We start from the raw sequence: 24364 nt of genomic DNA, 5'->3' as shown, positions 1-24364 counted from the left end.
ATGGCACCTGGCCCTTATTTTAAATTAATTTGCAAGCCATTTGTTTCGTATTTACCATACTAATTACATTTTCCAGCTCTGAAGAAGTCCTGTTTCATCCAGACGTATTGGAAAACCAACCTATCAATTTTAAATTAAGGTCAAAATTTCCGTTTTTCTGCTGAGTACGAAATACAGCGAAAACAAAATTATTCCACATTAGCGCAACTCAGAAAAACAATGGAACTGCCTCGCTTCAAGATACAATAATACTTACCTGATAAATAGTGTACAAAGACTGTAACGAGTGGCGTCCTTCCAGATTTAGACTCAAATTAATATGATAAAAGAGATGAGCTCGTTTGTCAAGATAAGAGTTTGATTGGGTTTGACGTTAGCGATGTAATACGACATTTGCGAGTATTTTTAATACCTGATAGTAGGCAAAAAACGTAAGTAGGAAAAACCTGTTGCGTCAGAGAGATCATTTTAAGCACAAGCACGTGTTAATGTCTGCAGTAAGAAAGGAAGCCGGCTTCAGGAGCGGACACTCGCTGTCGCCGCAATGTTGCGAGCACTTGTCATCGTGGCGTGCCCGTTGGCACCGGCGTTGACGGTCCCCAGAGTCAGGGCGCCGTGGAGTAGGGGGGACCAAGGCCGCATCGTGAACGGCGAAAGCACGACCATAGAAGAGAACCCTTGGCTCCTCTCCATACAGTTGCTGGCCACACACGTGTGCGGCGGCTCCATAATCGCCAGGATGTGGGTGGGTAATGACTGCGGCACACTGCTTATACGACGACGTGGACAAGATGTTGCTGCGGGCTGGCTCGTCAGAAAGGGAGAGTGGCGGAGTCGTCTTCAACGTATCGACAGTCATTTACCACGAGGATTTCAACAGCAGCAACCTCGATTACGACGTCGCTCTCTTGCAGGTTAGTTGACGTTTCGTCTGTATATGGTGCACTAGTCCTTTTATCCAAAACGGTGCGACCTGCCACAGTCGACTACAGTGCGTTTCATTTAAATCATTACAGTAGCGAAAACAGTGTTGGACGTAACTTGAATTACAGGGTGAAAAGTATTTAAACCGACAAACTCTGGGAAGTTGTAGGGGACATCAAAACAAATATTTTTCCCTAATGTGATATTCCTCCGGTGAGGAGTATTTAAACCGGTAAAGGAAGATTTCTCTGGCGGCAAATTAATTAAACCAACAAACACTTTTCCATTTTCTTAAGACCATGCACAACACATTAACACAAGCCAATTTCTATTACAGTAGATTTTCAAAGATGCCTCCACTGACAAGTAAACAAAGGTTACACCGTCGGATCATGTTCTGTCTGACACGGAAAAAATTCCCAGGAGTACTCTGAATTGTTCCTGCTGCTGCTACTATCCGGGCAACCAGATCGTCTTCTGATGCAACAGGAGTTACGTAAACAATGTTGCGCATCTCTCCGCACACAAAAATGTCCAGAGGGGAAATATCTGGAGATCGAGCAGGCCATGGTACAGGACCACCTCTGCCAATCCACTTCTCTGGGAACCGTCGGTCAAAACCGAGGGACACGACGACTGAAATGTGCCGGCGCCCCGTCATGTTAGAACCAAATGCGTTGTCTTGTAGGGAGCGTGACGTCTTCCAGCATTTCTGGCAATGCTCTAGCGAGAAAATTGTAATAGTGCCTGCCATGTAATGGCCTATGTAGCAGATACGGTCCAATTAAACAGTCCCCAACAACAGCGATCCACACATTAACGAAGAAACGCACTTGATGAGCGCTAATAACTGTGCTATGTGGGTTATCCTCACTCCAAACATGCGAATTGTGCATGTTGAAGACTCCATCACGCCCGAACGTTGCTTTATTGGTAAACAATGGAAATATAGAATGCATTTAACACTCTTCCAGGTACCACTGCGAAAACTGTGCTCTGGGTGGATAACCATTTGGTTCCAGGTTGTGGACACGGTGTAAGTGAAATGGACGTAACAATTGCTCTCGAAGGACTGTTCTTACATTCGTCTGATTCCTCCCCATGTTACGTGCAATTGCATGAGTGCTGATTGAAGCATCCCGCTCCACATGCTGCGAGACAGCTTCCTCAAATTGCAGCGTACTTACCGTGCGACGGCGTCCCTGGCCAGGTAATCTGCTAAATGACCCGGTCTCACGCAGACGTTGGTACACAGCAGCAAAGGTCGTATGATGCGGCATACGGCGATTAGGATATTGTTGTTGATAAATCCGCTGTGCAGCTCGTCCGTTGTGGTGCGCTACGTAGTACGCACCAACCATATCAGTATACTCACCCCAGGTGTATCGCTCCATTAGTAAACAGAGACAATGCACTACTACACTGGTGGACAGCAGTTGCCTACAACTTAAGAGCGTAATACGGCCTCCACCGGTTTAAATAATCCTCATAGGAAAAAATGACATTAGGAGAAAATATTTGATTTGATGTCCCCTACAACCTCCCAGAATTTATCGATTTAAATACTCTTCACCCTGTATATTAGCAATTGCAGTAATTTATTTTCGATTTGAGTTTGTCAGCCGTAAAGATAACGCAAAGGGTAGTAAATCATCCTGGTCGTATGGCCGAGGTTCGAGAAACTTTCTGGTCCCTGTCTTTTCGTCCAGAGCCGTGCTGGACATCCTTTAAAGTGCTCCAGTCGACGTTGAGCCCTGCCGACTCTGCGACTGCCGACTCCACGAAACGATGAGAATCGAAATGTTTCTGAGGCCACAGCGATATATCTCGGCAGACTGTCTAGCAGTTAAGTTGGATATCTTCCCAGCTCACATTCTAAAATTATTAAAATTTTTCTGTAGTAACTGAGACATCCTGTCGTGGAAGCCCTCACTGTAAGGTCCAAATTCAAATTAATGAAATTTTTATTCAGTTTTTTTCACATATTATTTCTAATGCTACATAAAGCGCATTTTAGATTTTTTTCTGCCGCATCGTTTTTTCGGGAATGCGCTGTTACGACCGACAGCAAGTTTATCGATCATACTTTCCCAGCAGTTATTAGTTGTGCTTCGATGTAATGACTCAAAGTGCTGCACTGAGGTGACAAAAAGTCATGGGCTAGAGATGGGCACATTACAGATGACGGTCGTATCGCGTAAACAATGTATATAAGGGCAGTGCAATGGAGGAGTTGTCATTGGTACACAGATGATTTACGTGATAAGGTTTCCGACATAATTTTGGCCGAACGACGGAAATTAACAGACTTTGAACGCGGAATGGTAGTCGGAGATAGACTGATGGGACATTCAGTTTCGGAAATCTTCAGGGAATTCAATAATCTGAGATCCACAGTGTCAAGAGTGTGCGAGAATATGAAATTTGTTGTCCGTGGTGAGAAGAGCAGTGTTTGCGTATATTTGTGATTGCTAACAGACAAGCAACACTGGGTGAAATAACCGCAGAAAACAATGTGGGACGTACGACGAACGTATCCGTTAGGACAGTGCGACGCGAAATTTGGCTTTAATGGGCTATGGAATCAGTCGACCGACGCGAGTGCCTCTGCTAACAGTACGGCATCGCCTGCAACACCTCTCCTGGACTCGTGACTACATCGATTGAACTCTAGGCGACTGGAAAACAGCGGCCTCGTAAGATGAGTGCCGATTCCAGCATGTAAGAGCGGATGCTGGGGTTCGAACATCGCGCAGATCCCAAGAAACCATGGACCCAAGTTGTCAACAAGGCACTGTGCAAGGTGGAAGTGGTTCTGTAATGATGTGAGGTGCGTTTACATGCAACAGACTGGGTCCTTTGTTCCAAATGAACCGATCACTGGGTCACAGTAGTTCGCGATTGCTTCGAAGATTCTGCGCAGTTCGAGAAAATGATTTGGTCTCCCAAATCGCCCGACATGGATTCCATCGAACATTTACGGACCATAATCGAGAATTGAATTCATGCATAAATTACTGCATCTACAGCACTTTCGCTGCTATGGCCGATTATAGCAGCAGCATGGCTCAATACTTCTGCAGGGGACTTCCAAGGATTTGTCGAGTCCATTCCACGTCGAGTTACTGTACTACGGCGTTCAAAAGGAAGTCACGCAGTACTAGGAGGTACACCGTTACTTTTGTCATCTCAGTGTATACCATTACTTAACGCCATCTTCAATGGTACGTTTGAAGCGCAGCGATTTACATTTGTCAGCGTTATTCCCACTATGAAATGTGCCGTCACACACAGGTTGTGCCTTTTACCCCTACCATCACACATAATCTGACGTTCCGAAGCGAAGTAAAATATCCAAATGCTGTTTAGCTACCTGGGATACGGTTTTAAATCATTGACTGCCTTTACTGTACACGACATATTATTAAATATACTACAGTACCGTACTCCCTGTATGTATGTGAATTGTAAGTAAGAAACCTTACAAGGGTGACCTCTTTGCTAACTTACATTCTTTATAGATGAGTAGCATTACTTGTACCATGTCTTCTTTGGTATACATTGTACTCGTACCAACCATCAACTGAAGGCGCTGAATGACTTGTGTGCATTTTTCGTAGTATTTCTATCAGTCTACTGTCCAGTCCAGCAGGTGGGCGCGTTACATTACGCCACTTACCGACACCGCCTGCCGGTACAGGAGAATCGAGGCCAGTTTTGAGTTACGTTTTTAATACCGTAGCATAGTTGCCATTTTTTCTTGGTTCATCAGTCTTCTGACTGGTTCGATGCGGCCCGCCACTAATACCTCTACTGTGACAACCTCTTCATCTCAGAGTAACTCTTACAACATATGTCCTCAGTTATTTGCTGGACGTATTCCGTCATTCCAGTCTTTGTCCTCCTCTACCATTTTCATCCTTTGCAGCCCTCTCAAGTACAACGGAAGTTATTCCGTGATGTCTTAACATATGTCCTACCATCCTGTCAATTCTTCTTGCCAGTGTTTCCCATACATTCCTTTCCCGGTCGATTCTGCGGGGAACATCCTCATTCCTTGCCTTGTTAGGGAAGTCTCAACGTTCTTCTGCAGCACGACATCTCAAATGCTTCGATTCTCTTCTGTTCCGGTTTTCCTACAGTCCTTGTTTCACTACCATACAATGCGGTGCTTGAAACGTACATTGTCAGAAATTTCTTGCTGAAATTGAGGCCAATGTTTGGTACTGGTTGACCTGTCTTGGCCAGGAATGTCCTTTTTGCTAGTGCTAGTCTGCTTTTGATGTCCTCCTTGCTCCGTCCGTCATGGGTTATTTTGCTGCCTTAACTTTAGCTACTTCGTGATCACCAATCCTGATGTTAAATTTCTCGTTATTTTCAGTTCTGCTACTTCTCATTACTTTCGTCCATCTTCGATATACTCTATTCAGTACTTCCTCATTAGTTATGTGATATACCCATCTAATCTTCAGCCTTCATCTGTGCTATCCGTTCCTTTCAGCTGCTCTTCCATGTCCTTTGATGTCTCCGACGGAATTACAATGTCATCTGCAAACCTTAGATTTTTTATTTCGTCTTTCTGGACTTTAATTCCAAGTCCAAATTTTTACTGGTTCCTCAATTTACAGATTGAATAACATCGACGATAGGCTACAACACTATCTCCCTCACTTCTCAACCACTGCTTCCCTTTCTCGCCCCTCGACTTTTATAACTGCCATCTGGTGTCTGTACAAGATGTAAAAAGCCTCTCGCTTCCTATATTTTACCCTTGATTCCCTCATAATTTCAAAGACAGTATTCCACTCAATATTGTTAAAAGCTTACGCTAGGTCTACAAATGCTATAAACATTGAGTTGCCTTTCCTTAACCTATCTTCTAAAATAAGTAATAGGGTCACTATTGCATCACATTTCTCCGGAATCCAAACTGATCTTCTCTGAGGTCGGCTTCTGCCAGTTTTTCCACTCTCCTGTAAAGAAGTCGTGTTAGTATTTTGCGATAATAACTTATTAAACTGATATTTCGGTAATATTCACATCTGACAGCACTCTGCTTTCTTTGGAATTCGAATTATTACAGCCTTCTTGAAGTCTGAGGGTATTTTGCCTGTCTCATACATATTGCACATCAGGTGGAAGAATTTTGTCACGGCTGGCTCTCCCAAGGCTATCAGAAGTTCTGACGGAATGTCGTCTACTACTGGGACTTTGTTTTAATTCAGGTCTTTCAGCGTTCTGTCAAATTTTTCTCGTAGTATCATATTTCCCATCTCATCTTCATCTACGCCACTTTTCATTTATTTTATACTGCGCTCGAGTCTATCTCCATTGAATAGACCCTCTATATACTCCTTCCACCTTACAGCTCTATAGACTGAGCACTGTCAGAAACGGTGTCGTCAACTCTTATAAAGGGGAGTTTCCCCAGCGCTCGTGCTGGAGAAGTGACGTTACTGTTTATGGATCGAAAACCCTGTTTGGCGACTTTCACTTTATGCTTTGTATTTAGTTCATTTCTTTAAATCTTTTGTCGCATTGTCTAAGCTCCTTTTCGTTTTGCCCTTGATCGTTTCAAATCTTTCTTATTGTGTTCCCATTGCTGTGAAATATATATACTATTGCAATCTTCTTTACTGAGACTGTGATTCTCCAGTGCAGAGACTCTATTTCTATTAGCAATCAGTCTTTCGACTTGTTCGATTCTACCCTCCATCTTTTCTATACCGTGCTAATATTTCCATCTCTACACAAGTACTTCTCCTACCTAACACTTTCTACAATGTGTTTTTCTTACCTTTGCTACCCCGACTATTTTCTCGTCTACTTCTTCTGGAGGTGCAAAGATAACTATTTGTACATAGTACATAGTACATGTCTCACGAACATGCCCCGTTTACTGGTAATTAATCTCCTATAGGCTTCTTCACTCCATACTTCATTTGTCCACTTAATGTTAACCATTTTTCAGTGGCATAATGATTCAGATGATGTAAGCATAATCTTCTTCAGAGGCTGTACCATAATGTTACGTTTTCTCTTCTGTATCTTAGGGCTGTTGTAAATTTCGTAAAGTAGTTTATTTTCCGCAACGGAGCTTAATCTTCCTGAAGTGCGTTGATGTATTCCCTGTCCGGCTGGTCACGGCGGGGGTTCGAGTCCTCCCTCGGGCATGGGTGTGTGTGTGTGTGTTTGTCCTTAGGATAATTTAGGTTAAGTAATGTGTAAGCTTAGCAACTGATGACCTTAGCAGTTAAGTCCCATACGATTTCACACATATTTGAACATTTGAACATATTCCCTGTCTAATACCCACTGCTTGCACCTCATTGACTACATTACCCTGTCATTACACATACTTTCTCCAAGCACCCTGTACCACTACTAGTCATTTCCTTCCTGTTCCAATCACAAACACAATGAGGGTAGTTTGTCCTGATTCTGTTTCTATATCTCTGAAAAAATTTGCTTTAGGATGTTTAATGCCGATAAGGGTCCTTGGTATAAATGAAATCTTTCATATTTTTCCCAGTCCTATTACTTTTTATGTATCTTTACCAAAACGTTTTCTCCTACCAGGTAATTTGCTTCCTGAGTAATGAGATTAATATTTTCTTCATAACTGTTATCTTTCTGCTTAAGTTTTGGTTTATCATGTCAGTAATATCTTCTTTTCTTACTGTATCTACCACTGGCCAATTAATCAGTTTCAAAATTCAGCTCCATACTAGTGTGATGTAAATCATATAAAATAATTTCCAAGCCTAACATGAATTGTGTCCACCAAATGCGTCTTTTTCCGCAGCATGTCCTAAAGAATCTTTCAGTTTCTCTCACCCTACCAGCTGGGATTCTCTGTGGATGAAACCTTAAGGTATGCGTATGCTTCAAGTACTTTTCTTTCAGAAAATGCCTAAAATTTTGGTTTGTAAACTTAGAACTATTAACAGTCAAAAGTTTCTAGGATCTGGGTACTTTACTGAAATATTCAGTTTTGAGAATTTACGCAAGCAGTTTAAATATTATCTTTACTATTGGGTAGAATTTCGTTAATTTTGACCGAACTTATAATGCCACGAAAATATACTGCACTCCTGACTTTCATGTTGGAATTGGCCCATAAATATCTATCACTATTATTGATATTTAATTCCCTATGTATTCCCTTTCAGCTTTTTATATAGCTCTCACATTTTTTAGTGTTTCCGTTTCAAATTGTAATATTTGTTCATGTGATTAATGTATTTTTGTGGTAAAAATGACCATATTCAACATTTACAAATTTGACCAGTGATTCCACATAGAGTTGTGGAATACAAAGTCTCCAATATGGAACCTCAAAACTGAACTTTATGTAAAGTAGTGAATCTTTCAGTAAATCTCTCTCTTATTCTGTGATGAGCCTTGTCTACTTCCAGTTTTTTCAATACTTCGTTAATCCATGGATCTTCCCTCTATTTTAGCCTTAGCCATTAATTCCTTTATCACTTTGTCACTGGTAGCCTCATTAAAAATTAATTCGAACATCATACTTGAATTCACAATTGTCAGTATGCTATTTTTGTCCCACTGGTAGTCTTGAAAAAGCATCTGCTACCTGTTTCACTTTTCTTTTTACATACATTACCTGAATATCAAACTCTTTTGATAATAATGCCTACCTTGTTAGTTTAGTGTCTTATAATTTACTGTGTATCAGAGAAGTAATGACTCTGTGATCTGAGTGGCTGATAGCATTATGTCCTGCTGATAAATAACGAACTTCTTTGCAAGTCCAGATTGCTGCCAATGTCTCTTTCTCAGTATTAACGTTCACACTGTGTAGGTAATTCACTGACAAAAACAATTGTTCTTTCTACTCTTGACACTTCTACCTTTCTTGCTTGGTAAATCACTGAGGGTATTCCATATCCTGATGCATCAGTAGTTACATGAAAATTCATGGTGAGTTTGGAATGGTTTAGCACTATTTTGGTGTGCAAGATCTTTTTTATCTGCTCAGACTCCTTTTTTTACACACTGCCGTCCATCTCCAATCCACTCACTATGTGAATAAAAACAGTCATATGAATAAAGCTTTGAACCTGATTTGGCATGAACACAAATTGATTTTGCTCAGTCGCAGGTAGTCAACGCAAATATGCGATGTGCCTTACTTTTTCTTCACAAGGACCACAGGAGAGGGATTCTTAAAGTACAGTGATATCATCTGTCAGTATCTTCTCCACGTCTTCCTGGAGTATCCGTCGTTCAATTGGAGACAGTCTATACGAATCCTGCCTAATTGGTGGGTGGTCAGCAACGTTGATACGGTGTTTTATCATGGACCGCTTGGTCTATCTTTTCTCCACTTTGGATTTGAATGCGTCTGAAAATTGATGCAGAATGGCTAATTCTCGCCGAGTTTGTTCCTCGGTCAGACAACACCCTATTGACAGTTCGATAGCAGCTTCGTCTCCTGCGTTGTCTGCAGTGGTAGCGGAGCACGATTCTTCGTCGACGATATTAAGCTGCCCACCATAGGCTGGTTCGGATGTCCCTACACACATACCTTTAGGGATGATATGTGCTTGCTCGTAACAGTTAGTGATCTATAGTTCTGCTTGACCACCCACAGTGCGTATGATTATGCTGGCATTAAGATTTTTTATAATCCTGAGCAGCTTTTTGCAGTCGACAAAACCTTCACAGTTTGACTGTGCATCTCGACTGACGGCTGGAACTCTTCTCGTCGACGATACGAGGAGAAAAACGTCTTCAAAGGCAAACAACACATCAGAGCAGTCTTCATGTGTGACTGTTGGAATAGCTTCGTCTGTCAAAACTCTGATCTCCCACAGTCCATGCTTGTGATGCCAATAAGATGTCCCATACGAGAGTGATCAATACATTCTGTTAAATCGACAAATTCGGAGAGCTGTGTTATGTTGTTGAAAGTTATTCTCCAAATACATGATCCTGTCTGATGGATGTATTTCCTCTTTGCGACCTTCAGCGCAGTTGCTTCTGTATCACGGAATATAGTCTTCTTTTCCTGGCAACGATAGGCAAGCATTACAAAAAACAAAAGGCCGCTGAGTCGTCTTACGCCCAGACTGGATGGTCGTCGATAATGACGTCGATGAGATTTCCTGCCATCTTGTTACCTGTATTCCATGGAAGATTTCCATCTAAGGCTGCCTTACCTTCATAGATGGTCGCCTTGCATAGTTTTCTTGAATTCAGCGGCTGGGCGAGCTGCTGGTGCCTCTGTTTGGTGACAAGGAACGAGTATGGTGTGTTGGTGAGTCACCACTCCAGGGTACCGCGATTATCTTCGGCCTACAGGTCGACTATAATCGTCTGCAGACAACTGACGAGAATAGAATTGTTAAGAGTCGACGTCTAGCGGCGTAACAGTTGACGAACACTCGACACTCGTCTCCTCTCTCACTGTCCTCTTTTATATCCCGACGTATGTGATCGACGTTCATGATTGGTACCACTTGTGCACTCGTTATGACGTTTGTGGCTGGCATACACTTCTGTTTCTCTTCTCTTACTGTCTGACGTATGAGAGAAGAAGGGTCATGGAAATATTTCAGTTTCATTTGTTTTTCTAACTCTGTACTAAATAGATGGGAATTACAGTGATGTGTCTGTTAAACGGTGACCTGAAAGTGAGCTGTAAGATGTTCACCTGGTTGCCAGATGAGAAAAAGGAGTTTGCTTAAATGCAATGAATGTGTATTTTCATAAGAAATCGTTAACGAACTGTTTTTAAACCTATAACCTAGATGTGAAACTATAACCTATGTATAAAAATGGACAAATCATGTAATATTTCAGCACACCCACTGAAGATGCCTTGTAAAAAAGGCGAAACGCGTCTGGGTGCATAAATAATAATAAAAATTTCGATGTGCAGCATGCAAAAAAGGCATTTTCTTTGAAACAACTGCAATTTATATACAGCTGCTGCGAAAATGACCACTACAAGAAACGTGTTAAATGGAAATAAACTTTATTAAACAAGTGGCTGGAGACACAGTGTTGGCTGGTTCTTTATTTACTCCAATCTGCCACCTGTCCATCTTCGCTTCCCCCCCCCCCCGCCCCCTTCCCCCCTCTCTGTCCATCTCCTCTTGTCCCCTCTCTCTGTTCTCCTTCCTGCTGAAACGTCTCTGTTACATTTGTTTCATACTACTTAACTTGTATTTGCTACTACCAAGCTCATTTACTTGAAATTTAGTTTTGTACTTCTTGATTGTCCCCAATGAGTGGTACACAATTACGTTAAAGTATCAATTTTTCCTATAAGCACATTTTGTGCTCCCAAATTTCCTTTCTGTCTTTGTCATCTGTATGAATGAGGGAGTCAGTGTGTATGTTGAATCTGTCTTATATACGATACCAGTACAGCATCTGACTGACTGCTGTGGTAGCAACAGCGTAGCTAACGTAACTTTTCCCTCAAGGCAAAGAGATTTGCACCCTTTCGGTAGTCTTTCGACAGTAGTTAAGTTGGTGGCGGAAAGGACCCCTCTAGTCTCTTCCGGCTACCTGGGAGAAGTTCGTTGCAGGAAGAGCATGCTCTCGGCATTCGGGACTAAACCTTTGGTGTATGAAGACGATGCTCTTAAGAGCTACTTGGTGCTGGTGAGTGTGTTAACGTGGGATGGTGTGTAGTTCTTCCAGATGATGTACGCATTTGATCCGGTAGTCAGTTTTCAAGTTCGGTAGTCGAATTCTTATATTTTTCCGAGTGCAGTCACAAATACATTTTTCTGTATGTGCTTTGTGTAAGCAGAACACGTGGTGTAGGAAGTTCGTCGCTCCATCACAGCTTTCAGATTTGTCTGACTTCTAACTGGAAAGTATGTGTTAACTTTTCCCATGTGTGTGTGTGTGTGTGTGTGTGTGTGTGTGTGTGTGTGTGTGTGTGTATGTGTGTGTTTGATTTCTTCTACTTCTCATTTCGTTTCAATTTTAAGATTGTGTAGCTTTTTTCATACCACATGATGGTGATTTCACCGTGTATGGGCAGAGAAAGGGAAATAAGTTTTATTCTTAATTCCGCGTGATATTTTAGTGCTATTTGAGTCTTGACAATTTACATTTGTTTTCTTGAAGCTTTCACGAGTCTTAATAATTTTGCCTCCTTCATTAATATTCACGGCATTCGCAGGTGTTTTACGCCAGCGTACTTTAGTTTGATGTGCAAGGTGATGCACATAAATTTCTTTGTCGAAATGTGTTCCGTTGTATTGTTATTCACTATAGTTCAAAGCGACAGGGATGAGCCTCTGAGCCTGTGACTTACTGTGCTGGGCAAAATTCTTTTTATCTTTATTCTTGTGTGTGAATCATGTATGTCTGTGTGAACGTTTTCCGTTCGCGTGTAAGATTTCTTTTTCGTTTATCACCGCAATGTACCACAGCAATCAATACAATAGTAATGTAAGTGAGTTAATTACGTAACAGCCAAGGACAGATCATAATTTAGAATTACTTTGTGAATTGTTATTATGACGTTTTACTTAAATAAACTATGTTGAAACTGTGATGACTGATTCTCAGTAAAACCCTTCCCCTTTCGTAAGATTATTTTTAGTACATTCCACCTGGCATTTCTGAAGCGTAAGAGGCAGGCCTTATATTTGTAGACTTTTCAGTGATTAATTCATTTGTAGACTTTTCAGTGATTAATTCAGTTCTGATATTAAATTTTTCCAGTTGTTGTTATATTGGGTGGCGACCCAGATAAATTTTGTTATACACGGAACTTACAGTAGACTGCAGAGATTCACACTGGCTAACTTCCCCAGTTTCTGTTTGCAAGTCACTGTTCAGATAACCAAGCACCCACTAATAACCATGTATCCTCTATCCACTTACTCCTCCTTCCTCTCTCTACCCAACCCTACTCTCTTCATTCAACTCTCCTCTCTCTATCCATACGCGCTATTCCTGTTCATCACCTCCACTTCTCCCTCTCTCTCTCTCTGAGACACCCACTTTCTCTGTCCATCTTCTCCACTCCCCACTCCCAGTACATCTCCTCTTCTTCCTTCTCTCCCTTTTCCTTTCTCTGTCCATTTCCTCCTCCCCCTCCATCTGTAAATCTCCTACCCCCACCTGTCTGCCTGTCTCTTCCTCCCCTCTCTTTGTCCATCTCCTACTCCTTCCTTTCTCTGTCCATCTCCTCTCAATTTTCTCTGTCCATTTCCCCCTTCCCTATCTCTGTCCATCCTACACCTCCTCCCCCTGTTTATACCTATCTCTTCCCTCTCTCTCACAGTCTCTTCATCCACCCTTATCTCTCTCCATATCATCATACTCATCTCATTAGGAGACTGGTGGTTCTTATCCCTATCTTCCCAGATTTTAACTAATAAATCTTCCAAACTTCACTTAAATAGTTCCATGGGTTTATGATGAGCTTTTTGTCAGTGGCTTTAATCGCATATGGACACGTGAATTATATTTCATACATATAAGGTGTGTGAGAAAAGTTATGAGACTGATATTTTATCTACCAAATTTTTTATTTGTTTCAGACAACATTACTGTTCACACCTATACACTGGTGGGGTTCTTGTTTCCATTCTTGGTAGCAGCAGTGACAGGCTTCAACTGAAAGGGCCTTTAACATGCCTATTACATTCTTTTGAATGAACTCCTGAGCACCAAAATGACGTCCTATTAAGACATTTTTCAATTTCAGGGAAAGAAAAAAGTGGCAAGCGCAAAGACTGAGCGAGATGGCACAGTGGTTCAGTGGTTAACACAATGGACTCGCATTGGGGAGGGTGGGGCAACGATTTAAACTCGAGTCCAGCCATCCAGGTTTAGGTTTTCTGTGATTTCTCTAAATCACTCCAGAAGAATGCTGGGATGGCTACTACGAAAGGGCACGACCGATTTCCTTTTCCATCCTCGACACAATCCCAACAATCCCAGCCTGTGCACAATTTCAAATGACCTAGATATCGACGGAACGTTAAACCCAATCTTTCTTCCTTCCACAACGCCTCAGATCAGGTAAGTAGAGGGTAGGGGGTGTAGGACAAAAGGAAAGCCTTTTGAGATAGTAAGTTCCTTGATGGAAGTGGTCGTGTGAGATGGGGCGTTGTCATGATGCACAGTCCACTTGCCTGCAATGTCCCGGTTTCACTTGATTCACCGTTTACCTGAGCCTTTCATGGACAACTCTGTAAAACACTTGGTTGACAGTTTATCATGGAGGAACAAATTCCTTTTGAACGATACCCCTACATTAAAAAACCCGTATCAGCATTGTTTTGACCCTTTATTTGCTCATTCGAGCATTTTTCAATCGAAGAGATGTCTCATTGTGCCACTCCACACTTTGTCGCTTTGTCTCATGATCTCACACAGAAATCCAGGATTAATCACCTGTGATTACACGCCTGAATCATTCGTGGTCACTGACAATCCTCTCAAGAATATCAACTGACACGTTTCTTCGGTTGTCCATCTGCTCAGTTGTTAGGTTTTTCTGTATCATTTTCGCACAAATCTTTCGCGTGTGCAAAATGTCGGTCAAAATTTGATGTAGCGTGAAAGTGTTTAACAGGTCACCCATCATTGTTCTTAAACGTCGGTCTGATTTCACAAGAGGATGCACGCGTTCGATGTTAACGTCGGTTTGTGAAGCTGATGGTCTCCCTGAACGAGGTTTATTTTCAACGTGAACTCGGCCTTTCAAAAATGATTTGTGCAGGCGAAAAGGTGTGCTATTGACAAGGAACGCTCCGCATACTCCTATTACAACTTTTCAAACGTCATACGCGTGGATACCGCAGTTTTAACAAGAAGACTGATGGCATAACGTTGCTCTAAATTCCGCTGTCAGATTTTCTTAACAAACGACAGATACGCGTTGATGGAACTCTCAAAATTCGCGTAGTCACTGTAAGGAGCTGAAACACGGACTGAGCGTCTGGAAGGCATGAACACACAGGTCTACAAAAGTAAAGCTCACAGTGTTATCAGTTTCCTTACTTTTCTCAAACTCTTTTCTTTAACATTTTTCACATGTACTTGTACACAAATTTTACCTGTATATCTAGCGAATTTCGCCCTGCACAAAGCGAGGGGGAAGGGGAAGACGGACTAACAGAAGACTAGAATAAATACATTCTTGGGCAACGGTGGGTACTAAGCTAGTACTCCATAAAACTCTTGCTCCACTGGAATTATCAGTATTATAGAAGGGCATGGATAAGTATAGAAAATAATAAAGCATCAACCAAATACACAGTGTGTATTGAACTGGGGACCTAGAAACGACGGAGATGCTTCGTCCCGCCGTAGCCCTCAGTGGTTCACAACCCCACAACAGGCCACAGCAGTCCACCCACCCCACCGCCGCCCCACACCGAACCCAGAGTTGTTGCGCGGTTCGGGCACCAGCCTCTTGACTCCCTTCTGCTCGCACAAGATACCAGGACGCTTGAAGATCTGGGCTTCGTGCTCGGATAGCCGAAGTTGTTAAAGCGACAGCTCCGCGACGAGCGGGAAATTCGGGTTCGAGGCCCGATTCGGCACAAATTTCCGTTTGCTCTGATACATTTTACAGCTGATGTGGAACCAAAATCTATCTTTCCGAGTTCATTCTCAGCCCAACAATACTAAGATCTTGTAGTGTAGTTCTCCTAGAAGGACAGGGATTCTTCTTGTTACCTCCATCTCGTCATCATCATTACGTTAGCAGCGATTCTGTTAAAGTCAATTTTGTGTGCAGTCTCTTTGTAGGATGCTCCTATACTACTCATGCCAATGATTCAACTTTTCTCAAACTCCGAAGCATGTCAATAAGCTCACGTCCATGTTATCACACACTCTTTAGCCATTATGTAACCACACCGTTGTTCATCAGTAGGAAAGGCATTTTTCTTCTCTGAAAGTACTGAAAATAAGTTCGTGTAGGGATGAAATTTTAATAACATATCTTTCAGGCATATAATACGGTAGTATTACTTTCGTAGCGTTTGTCAATGTGTTCATAGTGTAGCACTTCCCATTGCAGTCAGTGAATTTTAGAGAGTTCCTAGTCCTTGTGAGTAACGTATCATATTGTTCACAGCCTTCTGAACCGTTCCCGGTGGGACCGAACATCCAGATCGTCAACCTGCCTTCTAAATTCGGATACGAGGCCCCTGCAGGCCTCCCTGTCACTGTCGTCGGCTGGGGCTCGGACGGCGACGGCAACCGACCTGAACAGTTGCAGAAAGTGGACCTCTCCGTTGGCAAAACATCGATCTGCAAGGACATATTTGCCGATTACAACCCAGTCACCGACAGTATGATGTGCGCAGGTGCCATCAACAAGAGCCCCTGCAATGGTGACTCCGGGAGTCCGTTAGTGTTCGGAAGCGTGCAGGTCGGCATCGCGTCCTGGTGGGACGAGAACTGCGAGTACCCGCTGGCGGTGTACACCAGCGTAGGCTTCGTGCGTCTCTGGATCAAAAATCATATTAGAGACTAATAGATATTGCTGCCATGTTTGATCTTCTCTGACTGGTACGGCTACACGTTGATAAATGCGGAAATGAGATTCATGAGAGTACATTCTGTTGTAAGCAGTTTCAAGTAAGTATTTTAAGCTGTACACGCAGAATTTTGGTTTATTATTTTCCAGCCTCCGTCTGAGGAGGCAGCAGCAAAGTCTGTTTCTGTTTAGTGACATGGATTGTAAACACAACAAAGTTGAAAATAAAAACATACGTTTGTGTAACGAAAAAGAAGTTATTATCGTAAAGGTCTGATATCGTAACGGAATTAAAAGAATGATAGCTCCATTTTCAATGTATGATATTAATCGTATGGCAATTACACTTCAGTGTAAAAATTCGTCTAAGATTCTACAAGGATCGGTCACATGCCACACCAGACTGATGTTTCAACGGGAAACATGAACACAGTGCTAACAGCCTGGTGAGTAGTAGTGCATGGTCTAATTTATTTGTTTTATACGACGGAAAATATGGCCTGTGAGCATAGGACGTTCCTCCAAAATGTGGGAAAGCCCGAAGAAAAATATTGAAAAGTGTAAAACTGACGGTTCCAATGGATTTGAGATGCTTGTGCTGCAGAATGCTTGTCATTCCATTGTTGTTCGTCTACTGGAGCTTGATATCCAGCTCTGGATATATTGTTGGATGGAGAACTGGGTAAGGAGACATGTAAGTGAGAAGCTGATGAGAGTGTGAAGGTTGGGGTAGAGAACTCTCTAGTCCACACTGCAAAGGTTGTGGTAGTAGAGCTTGTGATACAGAATCTCCAGTGAGATTGCCGATTCTGCAGAGTAGGTTTCAGATTCGGTCCAAGTAAAGACTTCGAGGCTGTAGAAAGTGTAATGGAAGTTGTTCTGCTGTTCTGTAATGGAAGTTGTAGTTCTGTTGACAAGATGACTCTTCCATATGCTGTTATTTATAAATATTTGACGATGCTGGTGCTGATATTGTGTTTAACATTTGACGATGCCAATATGGCTGCAGTACATTAGGACATGTTTTTATAAATCTGAAGATGGTTATTATATACCGAAACCGGTAGTCTGATGACAAACAAATTGTGAGCACAGACTTAAAGTAAAGGAAATTTATTCTACATTCGGGTCACTTTTTTATTCGTATTCATGTCGAACCTTGTGAAGTGGTATTTTAAGTAAATTGCGAAATGTGGAATATGCCCCCCACTGCGGTTTTTTGGAATATATGGGTCCTTAAAAGGTGAATATTTTGAAGGTCTTTGTATAAAGGTGTAGGTGCTGTTGCAGAAGTCCGGAAATTTGGAAATTTGTGGTAAGGTCTTACGGGACCAAACTGCTGACGTCATCGGACCCTAAGCTTAGGCACTACTTTATCTGACTTAAACTAACTTACGCGAAGGACAACACTCACACCCTTGCCCGAGGGAGAAATCAAACCTCCGACGGGGGCAGCCGCGCGGGCCGTGACAATGTGCCTAGACCACGCGGCTACCCTGCGCTGAAGTCAGGAATTGTAAGTTGTGGAATGCTTCATGAGGTGATTATGGGATTACATGTAGTGGTATCTTTTCAGAAGGTGATTAGCATTGCATAGCATTACAATTTAGCTAACATAGTCATTGCAGGGTAGGCATTTCAGTCTATAGTATGATTGAATCGGGGAAGATTCAACAGGGTGTCTACATAACAAAACGACGGCACAATTAATAATGAGTTTGAGGAAAAGTTTTGGAATATGGCGAGAGGAATATGGGACAGCTGGTATTTAAAATGTGTAGGAATTTCCGAGTTTGTGTCTGCTGTGATCTTCGGCTCAATTCTCAAAATACATGGAGACCGAAGGCTACAGCAAGGAGTTGATTCAACATGAGAAATATATCTGCGGATTCTGTTGTCACACGTCTTCACGAAACATCAGCTCGGGTATCTGTAGTTTTGGAAGCAACAGATTAATTTCTAAGGTGGCGTTCATGCAGGGTGATGTCAGATTATAAAAAAAAGGAAGCGGAGACAGTATTTGGAACATGTGAATGGAGACCAAAGGTTACAATAAAGATTTAATCCAACATAAGAAAACCACGATTTGAGAATTCTGCTGTCACAGTCTTTACAGAAAAATAGCAGGATTTTTTGAAGTCCGAGAAGGTACAATTTCTTTCTAAGACAGTATTTATGTAGGGTGAGATCCGATCATAACAAAAGAAAATGGAAACAATATTTGGAAGGAGATGCAAGTGAAGCCTATATACTCAGTATAGAGAGTTTTTTGGGTTTCTTATTTGTGTGAAAGATTGTATTTGATGTGTCGTTTTACCAGAAGTGTGGTCAGTCAAATCGAGCTGACGAGTTTGTAGCAGATGACGGAGGTGAAACTGTGGCAGATGTCTAAAAGTCTGGTGAACGCGTCACAGTTATTTATGCTGCTATGATGAGTGTGACTGCAGCCTGTGGTGCTGAAGTGGTTGCGAATACCGTGTATACATCGGTGCCGTTGATGGTGCTGTAGATGCAGCCTTTATAGGCATCCCAACAGTTACAGAAGAGCTTTCTGGTGAATGAGATTATTACAGGAGAGGCATTAGATGTAGCTCCGGTGGCGGGATAATATAATAGTGGGGTAATTTAGAAGTACGTATGAAGTGAAGACAACATGTAACTGTGCATATGGAATACATTTGGATATAGATAGTGCTTTACATGGTGGTAAGAGGAATATCCAACACTTATTAAAGTGGGAGGTATGTGTCACTGACTCTGCATATGTGGCATAAGGTATTTCTGCGTGGCAGTTTTGGGAGAAAGCATCTGGCTTAGAGTTGCCCAGGGAGGAGCCTTAAATGCGTATACAGTCCAATCTGCAGGTATTTTAGCGTGCCTACCACCGAATGGTGAGCACTACTTCTCTCTAGCCCTTTCCATTACCACGAACAATGGAAGAACGTCGAACTAGGGCTCGTTAGTCCTATGTTGTATGAACAAGGATTTTACTAGGAGCACATACTCCTAAAAACGGTAAAATTCTATGCCCTAACAAATCCCAGTGTACGCATTTATACACATTGTGCAAATTTGGAATACACTATCAGTTAAATTTCATAACCAGTATCTCAATATTTGTATTGTTTACCTATAATGTGTACTTGTGAAAGTAGCTAAGAAAATTTCGTTACTAGTGAACCTGCAGCGTCATGAGGTCGAAGAACGACACTATTTTGACACAAGTTTCTGCTGCTCTATAAATTTATTACTCGTAGTGATTACAAAACTACATGAGCAGCTCATTTTGGCGTTTTAGACTATCATGATGCGTACCTGCACAGATTTGCGTAATAGTTATAATATTGTGCCATACATCTATGTTAGTTTCTATGTCTATGTACGGTACGTTATTCATACGTCTTAGAGTGGTATGATGGGGTCCACATTGCATCTTGGAGGGTAAATATCAGTGTCTTTTTGTTGCATTACGATCACGTAATTTCTAAGTAGATTTATTTGGTGCGGTCTTAGTAAATGACTCTTTTTATTTGTGATATTCTCTTCTGTTTTCAATGTTATTTCTTTATGTAACTCATTGGGTCTTTTGTTTTTCATACTTTTCATGTATTTGAGCACTGTTTTGTGGTTGAAGTCATTTTGTCGTGCTATATATTGCAGAGCTTTTACTTCATTTTATATCACATTATTATCAAGCGGCAACTTTAAAATTCTGTTAATCATTTATTTTAAATTTGCATATGTATGTGAAATTGTGTGACAAGAGTATTTATTTATGATGATGTCAAATAGTAGTAGGTTATCTATATATCTGAAATTGGTGATGACTGTTGTTGCTTATTTTTATGGTTGCGTTGGGTTGTTTGGAGAAGGAGACCAGACAGCTAGGTCATCGATCTCACCTGATTAGGGAAGGACGGGGAAGTAAGTTGGCCGTGCCCTTTCAAAGGAAACATCCCGGCATTTGCCTGGAGCGATTTAGGGAAATCACGGAAAACCTAAATCAGGATGACCGGACGCGAGACTGAACCGTCGTCCTCCCGAATACGAGTCCAGTGTGCTAGCCACTGCGCCACCCCTCTCGGTTTATTTTTAGGTCTGAAATGTTTATGGAATTACTGTTTCCTATTTTCATTGTAAATTTTATGTTACGGTGCAAGTTATATGGTTGCTGATGGATCATTTGTATGTCTTGGTCATCTCTATTTGTTAGTAGTGCGGTATTGTATCGTCAACATTTCTGTTGTAGCAGTTAATTTGGTGTAGAACTTGCAACTTTGAATTGAAGAATTTATCTTGCAAAATGTCGATAAATGTGTCTGCTATGATAACTGCAATACACTTTGCCGTTGATACAGCATTTGATTTTGTATAAATATTATTTTCAAATTAAAAATAGTTTTCAGATAAAGTAATTTCACAAGTTTCGATGACTGATATTTTCCTCTTGTGTTTTTCTTTATGATCTCTATTGTTTCTAATGTTGGTATATTTGTATACAAATTAGTCATGTCCAATGGAATGAATCTTTTTGCATGGGGGGTTTGTATGTCCTATATTATTGAATAATATTCTGCAGTTTTTATTGTGCATTTTTAATACATGAAGAGTGTGACTATCAGTTTATTTAGTTTTTTCGTTAAGGGATGAATTGGAATCAGTTTTTTTATGTATTTTTGGTGATACATGTCCTGTGGATACACATTATGTGTTTTTTCTGCAGTGGCTCCCATTACTTTCTCCATCCTCATGCCGGTGGTAACTGCTGATTCTTCCGCCTTTTTACGGGCATTCATTGTGGTGTACGGTTATTTTCTAATTTTATGTAGTTATTTTCACACTGAATTTGTTGCTAAGGTTGTTCTGTATGTGCGTGATATTCTAATTACAAAATAAATTTAGTACTTCTTCTGCATAATCATAATGTTTCATAATTACTGCACTATTTCCCTTTTCTGACTTCACAGCTATTGCGTTGTGTGTTAGTGTTATTATTTAGACTTTTGATCGACACATATATCGTTGTTATGGTGGACAATGGTTCCGAGGTCCCTCTTGATCTTGCGGTGGAAAAATGTCCGTAAAAGGTGGAAGAATCAGCAATGACCAACAGCATGAGGCTGCAGAAGGCAGCTGAATCCACTGCAGTAAAGGCACATAATGTATATCCACAGGACTTGTATCTGGAAAAGGGACATGATGATCTCCTCATTGGAAAAAAATTCCAGACTAATATCCACACTCAGATGTCCAGGAGGGGACAGCGAAGGGAGAAGTGACCATGAGAGAAAGACTACACAACCAACAAAAGGGTAATGGGTACGAGTCAGGGCGTGCAATGTCAGAAATTGATATGGTAGGTAATCTAGAAAATCTGATTAGGGAAATTCAGAAGTTCAATCCAGATATAGTGGGAATCGGTAAAGTGAAATGGAAAGAAGACAAGGATTTGAGGTCAGACGAGTTTAGGGTAATATCACAGCAGTAGAAAATGGTAAAATGGCAGTAGAGTTCGACATGAACAGGAAGATAGGGCAGAGAGTGAGTTATTGTGAGCTGATCAGTGACAGGGCTGTTCTGATCAGAATCGACAGCAAATCAATACCGACAACAGTAGTCGAGGTATACATGATGACGCCACAAGCTGAAGATGAAGAGATAGAGGAAGTATATGAGGATCAGTGGTTAGCACACTGGACTCGCATTCGGGAGGACGACGGTTCAATCCCGTCTCCGGCCATCCTGATTTAGGTTTTCCGTGATTTCCCTAAATCGTTTCAGGCAAATGCCGAGATGGTTCCTTTGAAAGGGCACGGCCGATTTCCTTCCCAATCCTTCCCTAACCCGAGCTTGCGCTCCATCTCTAATGACCTCGTTGTCGACGGGACGTTAACCACCACCACCACGACTATATGAGGATATTGAAAAGGTAATACACTATATAAAAGGAGATGAAAATCCAGTAGTCATGGGGGACTGGAACACAGTTATAGGGGAAGGACTAGAAGAAAAGGTTACAGGAGAACATGGGCTTGGGTCAAGGAATGAAAGAGAAGAGATACTAATTTAATTCTGTGATAAATTTCAACTAGTAAAAGCGAATCTTTCAAGAATCATAATAGGATGCGGTATACTTAGAAAGGGCCAGATGGTATGGGAAGATTTCAGTCAGATTACTGCATGGTCAGGCAGAAATTCCTAAATGAGAAATTGGGTTGTAGAGCATACCCAGGATCAGATACAGATTCAGATCATAAATTAGTAATGATGAAGAGTAGACAGAAGTTAAAGAGATCAGACAGGGAGAATCAGTTGAGAGGCACCCACTTGCCTTTCTCATACTGTGGCATCAAGCAGTCAGGCCTGCAAGATGAGTAGTTTGCCAAGCGAGTGGATTCTTCCTTAATTTATCGAGTATCATGAAATCTCGTATCTTACTATTTAGTTACAAATTATCCTCCTGTGTGAATAACACGCAACGGAAACACGCATCTGACTATCAGTGATTTATAGAACTCTGACTGCACACTACGCATTGGCAATACCACATTTACTCTTTGTCCTTGATTTAACGGCTTTTATATAAATTCGGGATATTATGACAACATACAATTTAATGAAAAAGGCCATCAATCTCTTTCTTTTCACTATTTGATTTATTCCTAAACACACAAATTCTACAACCTACAACAATATAACATGAGAAATTCCGCCCAGTGGGCATGGCTTTACGTTAGTGAATCTCTATACTATGGTCTCGTAATCTATTTACCGCAACAGTGCACTCCCTGGATCGGATGGTGGATCTTTTATTATACCTCACACTTCGCCTCCCACAATCATCCTCGCGAAACTTTCCTCCAGATCGAGCGATACAGAAGGAACAGGCATACCCACAAATCTTTCGAAACTACCTTGCTACCCCCATGCAAAACACACATACCCAAATTACATGACATATACAACACAACAATATGAAATACAACACAAAGAACTGTTACAACATCATCACTTTCCGCTTTCCCACTTCAATCAATATCTATCCCAGTTTCACACGACACTGCCCCACTTTGTAATTCTACTTTCCTACTGTGAACTCTGGAGATAAACGCACGTCTTCCTGTGCAATGCAAGCCAAGTGGCGTTGCTGGAAAAACGGCCGACTCACCTTGATTCTCTCTCAGAGTTTAAATTTAGCGTCACACGGAATGATATTTCTTAAATACTTCAACTTATGATACACACGCTATTTCTTAAATATTTCAGCTTATTGTACACACGCTATTAATTCTTAAATATTTCAGCTTATTGTACACACGCTAGTATCTCAACTTATAACTACACGTGGGCTCATTGTGACCGTTGGTTTACTACAATCCCCTTAAAATTACCTGCCTCACTTTGTAATTTTCCCCACAAAAGTTCCTGGGAAAGAGAAATGATTAGTTCTAACTACTCTTAAATATTCCACATCCATACCATGCCTCCACACTTTCATTACGGAGCACAACAAAAAAACAGGTCTTTACAGCAGAAGGTTCAGCGCCAGAGTGCCGAAACATGGCCGTATTCCGGTTCTCTCGCACCTCTCTCGAAGTGGGAGAAGCACCTTGCTACCTTATTGGTCAGCCACATTTCAGACGCCCAAAGCTCTGGTAAAATTTTCATCTCTTTGGTCTCACCAAAGGTAGCCAAAGGATCGACTCAAAGATGATCATATATTCCCATTCACTATCTGTGGTTAGCAGACGACCATACATTTATTCATTTCACAGATCTCACCAAACTGGATGTAGGGATTTATTTTGAGGGAGTGCACATGTGATCAATTAAATAAATAAATTGTCATTCTTTCCCACACTGGTATCCGGCTTCGCTGTATTAATTGAAATTGAGTTACTTTTACACAAAAAATGTGTTGTTCTGACAAGAATTTCGTACCTA

General features: G+C 41.4%; 2 protein-coding genes across 2 annotated transcripts in view; both read left to right on the top strand.

The window, feature by feature from the left end:
* Positions 1–24364, top strand: part of LOC126204069 (UDP-glycosyltransferase UGT5-like) — a 251477-nt gene that overhangs the window by 79590 nt on the left and 147523 nt on the right. The window lies entirely within an intron of this gene.
* On the top strand, positions 753–16417 carry LOC126204071 (trypsin delta-like). Its single transcript, XM_049938492.1, has 2 exons — positions 753–914; positions 16016–16417. The coding sequence occupies exons 1-2, from the start codon at positions 753–755 to the stop codon at positions 16415–16417; spliced, it is 564 nt and encodes a 187-aa protein (XP_049794449.1).

The sequence above is a fragment of the Schistocerca nitens genome, chromosome 9, assembly GCF_023898315.1.
Source record: "Schistocerca nitens isolate TAMUIC-IGC-003100 chromosome 9, iqSchNite1.1, whole genome shotgun sequence".
Classification (NCBI taxonomy): Eukaryota; Metazoa; Arthropoda; class Insecta; order Orthoptera; family Acrididae; genus Schistocerca; species Schistocerca nitens.
The sequence above is the reverse complement of the archived record's forward strand: the minus strand, read 5'-3'. Positions and strand labels throughout refer to the sequence as shown.

Bases quoted from the DNA above. Each gene is read 5' to 3' on its own strand.
- LOC126204071 (XM_049938492.1), top strand. From the start codon at position 753: ATGACTGCGGCACACTGCTTATACGACGACGTGGACAAGATGTTGCTG. The intron at 915-16,015 runs GTTAGTTGACGT...TATTGTTCACAG, and splicing joins ACGACGTCGCTCTCTTGCAG to CCTTCTGAACCGTTCCCGGT.